The following is a 13,870-nucleotide window of genomic DNA, read 5'->3' on the forward strand; positions in this document are numbered from 1 at the left end:
TGTTAATGTTAAGTGTTAATCTTCTCAGTGAAGATTAGTTCTAGTGTCATCATTAATTGGCCCTCCAAGTATTTTTTTGCTTTGAGCCTTAGGATGGTCATGAAGGCTACCGCCGCAATATTTATATACAATATAATTTCCAAGTATTTCGTTTCAAAAGTTCTTTAACTCTACGTTGGAACTTTCATATTGAAAGTATATTATTTCTTAAATAATAATTAGTTAATATACCGATAACAAAATGATCTATTTTTCATTAGGCTACTTCAACGAGGATAGTTGGAGGAATTTGGTGGTTTTTCACGCTTATTATCATATCGTCGTATACAGCAAACTTAGCCGCCTTTTTGACAGTAGAAAGAATGATAACACCAATAGAAAATGCAGAGGATTTAGCGGGACAGACTGAAATTCCTTATGGTACCTTGGAAAGTGGTTCTACGATGACCTTTTTTAGGGTATGTAAAAATCATTTTATATAACATATTTAATTATTTTAATTGTTTTAGAAACACATTTTTTTAACATAGGGTATATAAAGAAAGAAGAAGTGAAATGTTGCATTCTTAACTATTTTCCTCATTTAATCCGATATTTTCATGTCACCTAATATAAGGTGCTAAGCCTTGAGGTCATCTACTTTGTGATAACTCAAGCTATTGATTAATAAAAATATTCTTAATAATAAAAAAAAGTGGAGGTATGCACTCTAAATTAGTGACAAATAAGAAACTGGAAGCATTTTAATTGTGGGTTTTCAAGGAAAATCCTGAAAATATTATTGATATCAACAGTGAAGTTATTAGAAGAATGCATAAGATTTCGGAAATAATAGAAAGCATCAAAACCAGGAAGCCGCATCACCTGTAATATGCTATGCATCACCAAAGTAGCCATAGACTTGACAACCGGTTTATATGACCAACAGATTACTTTAGGTTTCAGACCCTTTGCTTTGTCACAAACCTTATTAGTGCAGTCACTGGAGGTGGATATGAGCTATTACCTACGATTTCGTTGAACCTCCATAGATTTGCATAAAAATTGGTGAGTGGTTAGAGCATATCTCAATAAACAATTGTGACATTGTGCCAACTTGCGCTTTTACTCTGGGGGTGGATGTCACCCCTTCTCGGGGTGAAAATTATCTTATTGAAAATAACCCCATAATTCGATAGAGGGACAACTTCTAAGCAAAATTTGTTATATAAAGTTATTAAAATAAATCAAAACTTTTTGACTTATTGAAGATCAAAGATTTTAATTTTTCTTGAGAAAAATCCATGTTTTTAACCGATTTTTCACCAATAACTCAAAAACTATAAGTTTTTGCAAAAAAGTTATTATTACCAAAATTAATAAAAAATAAAATAAATCCTTTACTAGAAAAACCTTTTAGTGTTAATTAATATTAGTGAGTTATAGGTAATTGAATATATATTTTTTTCGGCGAGTAAAAAAATCTAAGTATTCAAGCTGAAATAACGGGAAAATGATGCATTTTATAACATAAACTTATTGAACATTTGTCAAAGTACTTAAAATATTTATTAAATGAGGCCCCGAACATGTTGATAGCATTAAAATTTATGCACCAAAACTTTTCAAAATTTATTTTTTTTAATTTTTCCAAAAAATGTTATTGTTTTTTTTTAGTAACTCCGTTTATTTTTAAGATATCAGGTTTATCTAAATACCATTTGGAAGTTAATTCCAAGGGCTATTTAACCACGTTGAATTTAATCTTTTATACCCCTCACTTTTTTAAAAATAAAAGGTTAAATGGCCCCGGTTGCATAGTTTTCACAGCAAAATTTAAGATTTAAACATTTCTATCTCGGTTATTTATTACCCTATGGAAATAGTACCACAGGTAAAATATTTGACACAGAATAAACTAAAATTTGGGTATTCATCATTTTTACGTATATTCAGTATTTTTGGAGTTGTTATCAAAAGAATATGAAAATTACAATCATTTTAAAAATTATGATTTTATTTAATTATATCTTTTTCTCAAAAATATGCATTCTAAACAGGTCAAAATTATTGAAATCATTACTTATTCTAATATAAAGAAATTATTGTAAGGATTATTATAAATTTTAATTTTTGTGGAAATAACGTATGTTTTATTTTTCACTTTTTCCTAAAAAATTCGAAAGGGTTCTTTTATTTTCATCATAACTTGCTTAATTTTGACGCTATTAACTTGTTCTGAAGCTCATTTAATAGGTATTTCGAGGTACGTTGACAAATGATTAGCAGGTATATTTTATAAATTGCATCGTTTTCCCGTTATTTAAGCTTGAATATTTAGATTTTAGTCGTCGTCAAAAAAATACACATTCAATTGCCAATAACTCACTTTGAACTAACATTAGTTTAGTTCTTTAAGTGAGGAATGTATTCAGTTTTTTATTATCATCAATTTCAGTAATAATAACTATTTTGTAAAATATTGAATGGGTTGCATATGTGAGTCCATATTAAATGAAGTAAAGAAACACAGACTTACTCACAATCATTTAATAATACTTTGACGACCGATTTCGATCTCTACACTATTCAGATCATCTTCAGGTCGGCGTACAAGTAGTTAAATGCTATAATTAAAAGAAAGCCAGAGTTAGAACATTGTCTGGTTTTACCAAAAGTTAAATAGAAATCCAAAATTTTGAAAAGTGATGCAACTGTTGACATTTCAGAACAACAAACTGATATATACATATTCACACATAAGAGAAACAGATACTCATAAGCATGCATACGCACATAGATGCATGCGGTTTATGACTATTTGTTGAATAATTAAATTTTTAAAAAAATTATTAAAAATTATTAAAAACTGTTTTCTAAAACTTAAAACTATATAATTTTGATCTACTTAAATGCCGTTACAAGGGATGCTTTGTAAGTTTGAACTTACAAAGCATCCCTTGTAACGGCATGTAAGTAGATCAAAATTATATAGTTTTAAGTTTTAGAAAACAGTTTTTAATAATTTTTAATAATTTTTTAAAAAATTTAACTTATTCAACAAATAGTCATAAACCGCATGCATCTATGTGCGTATGCATGCTTATGAGTATCTGTTTCTCATACGTGTGCATATGTATATATCAGTTTGTTGTTCTGAAATGTCAACAGTTGCATCACTTTTCAAAATTTTGGCTTTCTATTTGCATTTTGATAAAACCAGACAATGTTCTAACTCTGGCTTTCTTTTAATTGTAGCGTTTAACTACTTGTAACGCCGACCTGAAGATGATCTGAATAGTGTAGAGATCGAAACCGGTCGTCAAAGTATTATTAAATGATTGTGAGTAAGTCTGCGTTTTTTTACTTCATTTATTTTGTAAAAGCTTATAGTTTTCGATTTATACGCGAAAAACCGATTTAAAATATGCATTTATTTTACGAAAAAATAAAAGTTTTTGTCTTTAATAACTCAAAAAGTGTTGATATATATTAATAACTTGATATAACAAATTTTGCTTATAATTTGTCCCTCTATCGATTTATGATATTATTTTTAAAAAATAATTTTCACCCCCGAGAATGGGTGGCATTCACCCCCAGAGTAAAAGCGCAAGTTGGCATTATATCACCTTTGTTCCTTGAGGTATCCTCTAATTACTCACCAATTTTCATGAAAATCGATGGAGGTTCAACGAAATCGGATGTGAAAACCTTCAGTGCCTCCACTATATGGCACGCCCAGTGAGCCCCTGTTGATTAAGTGATGGAGTTTGCTAGTTTAGCATTCCTCGTAAATTTTCTCTCTAGGATAACTCCAAGATACTTAACCTCTTCCAAAAATTCTAGTGTTGCTTCATTGATGGTAGAAGGTTGAATTGTTAATTACCTCCTATCATTAAATAAAGTAAGTGTGGTTTTATTAACCTGGGAACAGTCGCGCTCTATTCTGTCACGTAATCGGTCGTGCGTTAAATTTTATCTAACAATACGAATTTATACGCGAATTTACAACAAATCTTTATGTTATAGTATTTTTATTTACTTGTAATGTTATAAATATTATTTCTAACAATTATTAAAGCTATTTTTTTCTTACCAAAGCCATAAATTCCAAAAAAAAGAAAAAAATAAATAAACCTACACATTACTACACCCTACCTCGAGGCACTTACGAGTGGAAAGTTATGTTGCATAATTTTTCATCAAGCTATCACGAAAAAGGATAAAATGTTAGATTTTTTTCTAACGGCGCGACTGCTCGCGGGTTAAAATCTATTGAATGTCCTACCCCCTTGCATGTTATCAGCAGTAATACTGTCATGCTTACTTCCAACCACTGTCATTAGATGATTAATTGAGCCCAGAGCACGAGATTCTTGTAAGATAATACGACTCTTTTACCGTAAGCAAAAAGCGTAAGTCGTAACTAAAAAGCGTGATAGTTTTAACATGCATAAGATAATAAAGGAAATCACAAATACACAGCGAAAAAAAAAAGATGACCTTCTTAAAGACATAAATGGAAAAATTATTATACAGGGTGATTGATTAGTAGGGTAAAGCTCAATAGCTCCGTTATAGTAATAGATAGCAATAAAAGTTAATAACAAAAATTTTAGCCACCTTTGAGCTTCACATTACAAAATTAGTTAGAATGTTACAGGGTGTTCGATAACACAGTGGCAGAACAAATTTTGTTTTTTTAAATGGAACACCCTATATTTTATTTTAAATTCGAAATCCCGTTAGCTTCTCCATCACAAAAATATAAAGGTTTGTTATGTTATACAGGGTATTTACAAAGTTATAACCAATTTTATATGAAAATCCTAACAAGTTCAACTCCCTGTGTAAATAAAAATAAGCAAAACAACAATGGTTTATTAATGCCATATTTTTTAACGTATTGTCAAAACTTTCAAGAATGGTCGATTTTGCTGATTTTCTTTATATCAAATACAGGGTCAGTCAAAACGCAAGTACATTATTTTCTCAGTAATTTTAAATGGAACTGTATTTTATCACTATTGAAAAGTACCATTACCGCACTTTAATTTTTAGATAACATTCCCTATGTCTAAATTTATTAGTTTTCGAGATATTTTTATTTTTCAATGGACCAGTAGCGTGGCCACCCAAATCACCAGAATTTAATAAACTGGACTGATTTTTTTGGGGTTACGTTATTAATGAATTTTATAAAATACCTCCAACAACAAGGGATGAGATGAAAAATAGAATACAAAGTGTATTTCGATGTGTTAATTTACAAATGCTCCGTAGAGTAAGTAGCTCATTCAATGATCGTTTTTAGGCGTAGGTGCATAAATGTGTTAGGAGATAATTTTGAACACCTTATGTAAATAAATATTAAAAATATTTTATTAAAAGTAGCTTCTAATTTTTTCAAACATGTTTTTTTGCAAAATGTATTACTGATAAATTATGTTTCGTTCTTTATTTGTTACATTGTTACATTTACATACAAAAGTAGTGTTTAATTGTCTTCACAAAATATTGTATTTTGTGTTTGTGGGTTTTTTTTTGTAAAATTGATTACTAATTTTCTTTGTTTATTTGTTGCATTTACATAAAAAGACAAGTTTTAATTGTTTCAAAAATGTTGCATGTAGTGGTTGTGTTTTTGTTTGTAAAATGTATTACTAGTAAATTATTTTTATTTATTTATTTGCTACAGTGTTACATTGATTACCGGATTGATAATCGGTAATCTTCAATTGTCAATTCAGTCATGGCTTACTTAAAATTTAGATAAATTTATACACCTAAAATAATTTGCTTTGAAAATGAAAATATCTCGAAAACTAATAAATTTGGGCATAGGGAATGTTATATAAAAATTAAAGTACGTTAATGTTACTTTTCAATAATGATATAAAATACAGGGTGTTCCATTTAACATTACTGAAAAAATAATGTACTTGCGTTTTGACTCACCCTGTATTGGATATGAAGAAAATTAGCAGTATCAATAATTCTTAAAAATTTCGACAATAAATAAAAAAATATGGCATTAATAAACCATTGCTGTTTTGCTTATTTTTATTTATATAGGGAGTTGAACTTGTTTCGATTTTTATACAAAATTGGTTATAACTTTGTAAATACCTTGTATAACATTACAAACCTTTATATTTTTGTGACGGAGAAGTTAACAGGATTTCGAATATAAAATAAAATATATGGTGTTCCGTTTAAAAAAACAAAAGTTAGATCTGCCACTGTGGTATCGAACACCCTGTAACATTCTAACTAATTTTGTAATGTGAAGCTCAAAGGTGGCTAAAACTTTTGTTATTAACTTTTATTGCTATCTATTACTATAGCCGAGCTATTGAGCTTCTACTACTGACCCTACTAATCAATCACCCTGTAGAAGTCAAAGAGAAATTAAAAAAGTGGAAGACATACATAACAGATCTGTTTGAGGATAATACACAAATTGACAGCGAAACGGAACCAGAGATCATAATGGAGGAAATCGAACAATAAATACGAGACGCAAAAAAACGGAAAAAGCTGTAGGTCCAGACGAAATATCTGCGGAATTACTGAAATGTCTAGACGATGAAACTCTACCTGTACTACTGGATCTGTTTAATAAATTATATAAAACCGGAAAAATTCCTCATAAATGGTTGGTGTCCACCTTTGTAACAACACCAAAAACAATATATGCCAAAGATTGTTCAGATTTATTTTCAGGATTCGAAAAAAAATGAATATATTTAAAACACATTGAAAATTTTACATGCTTCAAAATTTTGCATTTTTCTTTGTTCCCCTTAAGTGCAAACCAAACATTTCGCTATTATATTGTGTAGTTCTTGTGCGTTGCTTGCTATTAGGACGGTATCATCGGCATGCCTGATGCTGTATATGTTGGTTTGGTTAATCTGGATTCCACCTTGGACCTCGCCTAATACTTCTCTCATTCTCTTCCTAATACAGATTAAATAATAGCGGTGATAAGACTCAAACCTGTCGCTCTCCTCGTCGGAAGAGATATCACGATGGAATTAATTTCTAATAATATAATTTGATCCTAAAAAGATCATGAAATAACAATGCCGCTGGAATTGTAGAATTCTTCAACAGTTCACGGTATCAAATATCGTTTTTGGGAGTCAGTCACACTTCATTATATTTTTGCACTATAACTTTAAATATTTCAAATTAGCCTTTTTATAAATACAGATTTAATTTTAAATGGCAAAATGTCACCAAAAGTTTCCATTACTAATTAATTAGTAACACCTAATGAAATTAAAACTGAAATACTAACAAATGTCATTCCAAAAAAGACACCGGGGTACGACCCCATAACAGGAGAAATCTTAAATAACTTGCTCAGAAAAGCAATAGTTGAGCTATCAAATCTATTCAATGCATCGATTAGACTTAACTACTTCCCAAGATGCTAGAAGGTGGCGGAAATAACTATGATATCAAAACCTGAAAAACCGTCAAACGAGGTAACATCATATCGGCCAATATCGTTGCTGTCAGTGATTTCAAAATTGTTTGAAAATCTCTTATTACAAAGACTAAAACCTATAATAGAACAACAATGTATTATCACTCTACATCAATTTGGGTTTATCTATCTGGGCCTATCTGTTTAACATGCCAGTGCCAACTTACCGTGAACCACATTATTACCGAATGTCATCAGTTCAGTGTAGTAAGACAACAGCTCAAACTCAAACCGCAGCTATGTGACATTCTAAGTGATACCAACCAGTAAGACAGAGTTCTTCAGTTTTAAAAAAAATATCACTGTATCATAAACTCTAAATTTTTTTTATGACATAACTTGTTAATTCTTTTTAATTATACCTCTTGTAATCTTGTTTGTAACCGTCCCGTGCAAATGGCCATAGTTGCCAAGCACGTTAATGTAAATACAAAAAAAAATTGGGTTTAGAAATAATCACGCAACACTAGACCAGGTCCACAGAATCACTGAGAAAAATAGAAAAAGCACTAGAGGAAAAAATAGTATGTTCGGCAGTTTTTCTGGATGTTGCACAGGCTTTTGATAAAGTCTAGAAATACAAATCGTATATGTATATTAGTGAAAGTTTAGAATAAAATATGAAGACTGTTACTCTGATTTGAGAACAATTGGTGCTAGAGTACCCCAAGGTAGTGTTTTAGATCCATTATTTTATCTGTTGTATACCTACTATATACCAGTATTTAATACAACCACAACTGCTACGTTTACAAACATATTAGGAGTTGATGATGATGAAATTGAAGCAAAAGTAAAATTGCAAATTGCAAGACACACAATGAGGTTAATGCATGGACCAAGAAATGGCGTATCAATGAGACTAAATAATTACATGTAGATTTCACCAACACAAAAATAAATAAAACACCAATAGTATTAAATGGCACTGCTATATGCCAATACAGCAAAATATTTGGGTATGTACCTAGATGTCAGGCTGAGATGAAAAGAACACATCAAAAAGAAAAAATATACTTGAACATCAAATTTAGAAAATTGTACTGGCTTCTCGAAAGAGATTCAGAACTGTCAGTACATAATAAGCTCATGATATATAAACAAGTACTGAAGCCAGTAGGCACATAATATGGTATACAGCTGTGGGGATATGGCAGTGCGAATAACATCGAAAGGATTCAAAGTTTTCAGAATAAAGTACTAAGAGACATTGTAAATGCTTCCTGGTACATAAGAAGTAGCTACCTACACAGAGACCTAGGTGTGGAAATGGTGTCAGATGTAATCAAAGAACCATGAAAAGAGACTTCATAACCATGCAAACGTAGAGGCTATTTGACTCTTGGATCAGCATTGAATAGTGAGAAGACTCAAGAGAACTAAACCTTTTGAGTTAGTGTAAAACCTTTTGAGTTAGTGTAAATAGTAAATGTCTAACAATATAGTCATGTGCGTGTTAAGTGCTAGGTTTAACCCACATATTACTGAAACTATTTTTTTTTAATTTATATCTTTACTTAAAGGAAATATAAGGAAAAGTGTCTTATTTAACTACAAAAAATACTAAAATAATAATTTTTGCATTAGCTGTCAAAATATGGCATGTTCTTTTAAAAGGACAGCAGTAAGAAGCAGTATATATTAGAAAGTAAAACTTTATTAATACAAAAATAATTAAAAAGTATGGAAATCCTTAAAACATTGAGGGTGTAATGGTATTTTACATTTTTCGCACAAAACTGAACCTTTTTCTTGCAAAGTCCGCAACGAGATTGTTTTTCTTGATAAACAATTAAATGGTTCATACCATCATATCTTGAATGTAAGACTATGTTGGGATTCCGTCTTGTTGGGCCGCGTTTGGCAACTTTTTTGTAGGTTTCCAGAAGGTTGCAAGCTATTTGCCTTCTAAATTCAAGCTGATCAAGGGTTCCTCCGTCTTTTCGGTCCAATTACCACGCGTTTTGAATAGCCATGTCAATTCCATGTACTATTAGCGGAAAGTACCATTTTTCCCTCTTATAGAGATCCGGTAAAGACTAATGTTTTGGTCACAGCGGTCTACGCCACCCATAAAAGAATTGTATTGCTTTATCATATTTGGTTGAGAAACAAAAATGTGTCTCTTCTCCTTATGGGAAAACCGTTTGACTAAGTGATGTGGTTTTACTGAACAAAAGTTAGATGCAATTGTAACGACACTATTGTCGTGCCAGTGACAAACGACAATTCCTGTGTTTTTATCTAATCTGTAATCGTAAGTTCCCTTTCCTTTTTTTTTTCATAGCTGTTGGAGCGAATAGGGGACATTTTAGTGTTCTATTGTCCCTTATTGTACCTGTACCGAAAAGACCTCTAGTTTTTGATTCATTTAGTAGATGCATGGATGAGAAGAAGTTATCAAAAAAAAGGTGGAATCTCGTTTTTGTCCAGCGTGATTGAAGCACATCTGCATAAGACAAAACAACCGACGAACCAAGACCCAAGTTTTTGTATGAGGCTGGTATTTGCACCGAGTTGCCTTGATATGGTGTAAACCATACAATATAACCTAGACGAAGAGTACCCATCCAAAGCTTATAACCCCAACGGATGGGTTTGTTTCGTATAAATTGTTTCGTAGGGTGCCTTCCAAAATATGGTACCATAGCTTCATCTAGGCTATGTTCTTGTTCGAAAGGAGCGTGATTTAAAAAATTTTTATTCAATGCATCATATAATGGCCGTATTTTAGCAAACTTGTCTGTTTTGTCCAAACTATTATTATCACACACATGAAGAATTTTCATTATATGGGAAAATCTATCTCTCGATAGAGCTCCAGCGACTTTTTCATTGTGACTGTGATCACGATTTTCCCAATACATATATCTTTTTGGTAACACCATGTAGCCACTCAAAATAAGCACACCCACAAAACACCTAATTTCATTATCTGTAACATCACTAGTCAAGTTTTTTTGTGCCGCGTATGTATTTGTATATGTTGTCATCATATTGAATAGGTTGTCGTCAAAAAATAGCCTGAAGAGTTGTAATGGCGTGCGATTCTGTTTAGGTCCGATTTCTGGTCTCCAGTAAACATGTTTAGGATGCTGGTACAGATCACCTATAAGCCATTGTGCAGATCATAGTTTTTCGAGAATAATCGATGGTTTTGTTTCTTCTTTGCCTAGTGTGGCAAGAGGTACGTCGTCGTCGTCGGAATCCGACTCTTCTGCACTATGATTTTGATTGTCGAAAACAACCTCCACGTCATTTCTCAGCTGGCTTCCTGGTAAATGGTATATCGTTGTGACATCCTTGTCTCCTGAATCGCTATCTGTTATATTATCATTTGCATTGTCTGGAGGAAAAATAATTATACCATCAGGAGGCGTTGGAATCTCATCTGTCTCAAGTTCTGCAATTAACTCATGCAATTTTAGCGGTTTCCTAAAACAATAACCATTTTGTAGTGCTTATTACTACTGTCCTTTTAAAAGAACAAAACAGAAATGGCCGTACACAAGAAAGTAATAAAAAACTCAAAGCAATATTTCCACTATAATTACACGTAAGTACAGCAATGACTAGCAAATCATGTAAAACGCCCACATTTGATTGGTAATTAAAAAAAAACTTACCTCCAATTAGCAGTATCCATGTTTAATTAAAAAACAAAACAAAACAATGCTATGCCGGTACGTAAACAAACTTTTAAAGCGAGCAACTGATGAAATATCTTGATCGATATGTTTGACAGTAAACCCCACAGGCGCCATCTATCAACGGTAAGTTTAAGTTATCAATTTAAGGGAAATATATCGATTGCCTTTTAAAAGGACAGTAGTAGTATGTGGGTTAAGCTGGCTAAAAAAATCGAGAAGTACCATTGGGCAGAACTCAACAAACATTATTTTGAAGATTGCCAATAAAGAAAATTTTCTCGTTAGTCTAATATTTTGTGACTATACCCTATTCCACGAACATACGCCTATTTTGGATTATTTCGACAACGAATATTTTACTGTGCAAAATAAGAAGAACGAAAGTAAATTGCAAATTACATTGTTGTTTATTGGAATAATTATTAGCGCCATTTACTTTCGTACTTCTTATGTTGCACAATAAAATATTCGTTGTCGAAGTAATCCAAAAGAGGCGTATGTTCGTGGAATGGCCCATAGTTGTAAATAATCAAGGCACCACCTCGGTGTTGTTTAAAATAAAAAGAAAACTATTGATGAACTATTGATATTGAATACTAAGGGATTGTAGTAAGTAACGTTGTCAGATAGCTATGCAAATTGTTAACATAGAGAAAGAAAATTGTTTAAAATTACTTTCCCTCTGAGGAAGTTGATGTTTTTAGGTTTTATTATTGAACATTAATTTACATCAAGAAAACGTCAATTGCAGACATTGTAAAAATGATTAAGCTTACTACAAACTCCGAATATACAGTCTTTCACCATATTTTATTGTAAGCGATTTATTTTCGTTATGCTTTTTCCTTAAACATACAAAAGAACTTTGACACAATAATGGCTCCTTAATGTAAAGAGAAACTATGTCTTTGAAAAGACTAACTACTTCTTGCCCTTGGGATCATTAATAAATTCAATTTTTAAACTCTGGCGATCTCTGATCTTAGAAGATTTAACGAATACGAATTATTTATTTACACGACAGTATAGCTTCGGAGTAGACAGTCTTAAAACATTTTAAATGTATTTAAGGAAAGTTTGTACTAAGACAAAAAAAGGTAAGTGGCGGATAAATAATTCGTTTGTCTTACACTAAAGTAATAAAAACTGTTAAATATTATATAAGCTCTACTAAATATTATATTATTATATAAAATTAAGAGGCTATGGTCGATAATTTTTTAGACCAAAAAATAATAAGTGGCTGATCCCCATTGAAAAGGAAAGCTAAAAATAAATAAATGGAAAATAATTTACGGCAATCTGAGGTCGGGAAATGCAGGGTGTGGATGGGTAAAAACGGTATATCACGATTTCAAAAATTTAAGTTATTGGCAATCAAAAGATCTACAAATTTTGTGTTTAAACTTTTTTTCAAGTAACCTCAAAATTTTTGCAAAAATTTAAATAACCGATTTTTTGTTTTTTAATTTTATTTTTCAAAAAATTTTTTGAAATTTTACAAAATTTGGTGAACTTACCTCTCTATGTGCCAAGCATACTGTAAGTTTTTTTGTATCGAAAAAACACCCTAATTTTCAATCGAAAAATTCAATATCAAAATATCTGCCTTTCAAAAAAATCGGTGTTATCTTTGTTCGTTGAAATCTCTGCTTTTTGACGGTGTAAAAAAAGATATGCATTGATATGGCCAATTTTTCCGAAAATAAAAAATAAAAACAAAAAACTATTCGACAATTTTTTTAATCAAGCAAAATTTTGGGCTGTTTATTAGACTTAAAATTTGTTTAGTCGAGAAACGTAAGATTCCCTGTTACGTTGATAAACAAAAAATGTAAATCCATGAAACATAGATTTGAAACATTTCTTTGCACATTGAAAAACACATTGCGTAAATAGTTGTTGATATTCTAAACATTTAAATGACTTGTAGCTAAAAAATGTGACTGCTGCAAATTTTTTTAATAAAAAAGTTGATTTATTGAATTTTAATTATATTTTCTCAAAAAGTCTCATAATAAATTATACTTGTTCATTGGCGGATTGATACCTCTATGAAAGGTTGTCACTACATCTTTGTGCGGTCGGCCAATACTTCTACCGATTGGTGATTTATCTCTTGCTATTTTAACCACACGTGCCTCCCCCATTCTGCTTATGTGGTTATTCCCTAATTTTTTTTGTATTTAGTGTCCATTCGTTTATACACTATACGTTACATTTTCTTCTAATGTTTTCACTCGTCTTTCGATCTCTCGAGTATCTCCTGTAATTCTTCTCGGTACTCTCATCTCTGCTGTTTAGAGTATAGGGCAGTCAATAAGGTTATTTGGCTTAAGAAACAAAGTCTACCCTATGCCGATGTGTGTTTTTATCTTGGGGGTGCTTCCCACCCCTTCTCGGGAGTGGAAAATTTTTTGGATACAATAAAAACGGAGGTGGCTAGAGAACCCAATTCTAACCAAAAACTGTTCTATAATTTTTTTTTCGAAAACTCAATGGTTTTTGAGTTTTTCGTGTTTGCAAATTGGCCGTTTTCATTGAAAAATGACGCCTTTTCAGACGGTTGTTTGCGAATACCTTAAAAACTATGCATCCAACGAAAAAACTATATAAACTATTTTCCTAGCTTATAAAAAATCAAAGAGATTCGTTCCTTCATAAATCTTCTAGTTATAATACAAAAAGAGATATGGTATGTGAGGAGAGTTTGATTTTTTTAACAAATCGGTGTATTCAA

At 31.3% G+C, this 13,870-nt stretch overlaps 1 protein-coding gene across 3 annotated transcripts in view; it reads left to right on the forward strand.

Annotated features, from left to right (window-relative positions):
- The window catches only part of LOC114346442 (glutamate receptor ionotropic, kainate 2-like), a 793,663-nt gene that overhangs the window by 673,079 nt on the left and 106,714 nt on the right, over positions 1 to 13,870 (forward strand). For all 3 annotated transcript variants that reach the window (XM_050656454.1, XM_050656452.1, XM_050656455.1), the window contains one exon: positions 261 to 458. In XM_050656454.1, the coding sequence (XP_050512411.1) occupies positions 261 to 458 (198 nt within the window). The remainder of the gene's footprint in view (positions 1 to 260; positions 459 to 13,870) is intronic.

Source organism: Diabrotica virgifera, chromosome 7 (genome assembly GCF_917563875.1).
Source record: "Diabrotica virgifera virgifera chromosome 7, PGI_DIABVI_V3a".
Taxonomy (NCBI): Eukaryota; Metazoa; Arthropoda; class Insecta; order Coleoptera; family Chrysomelidae; genus Diabrotica; species Diabrotica virgifera.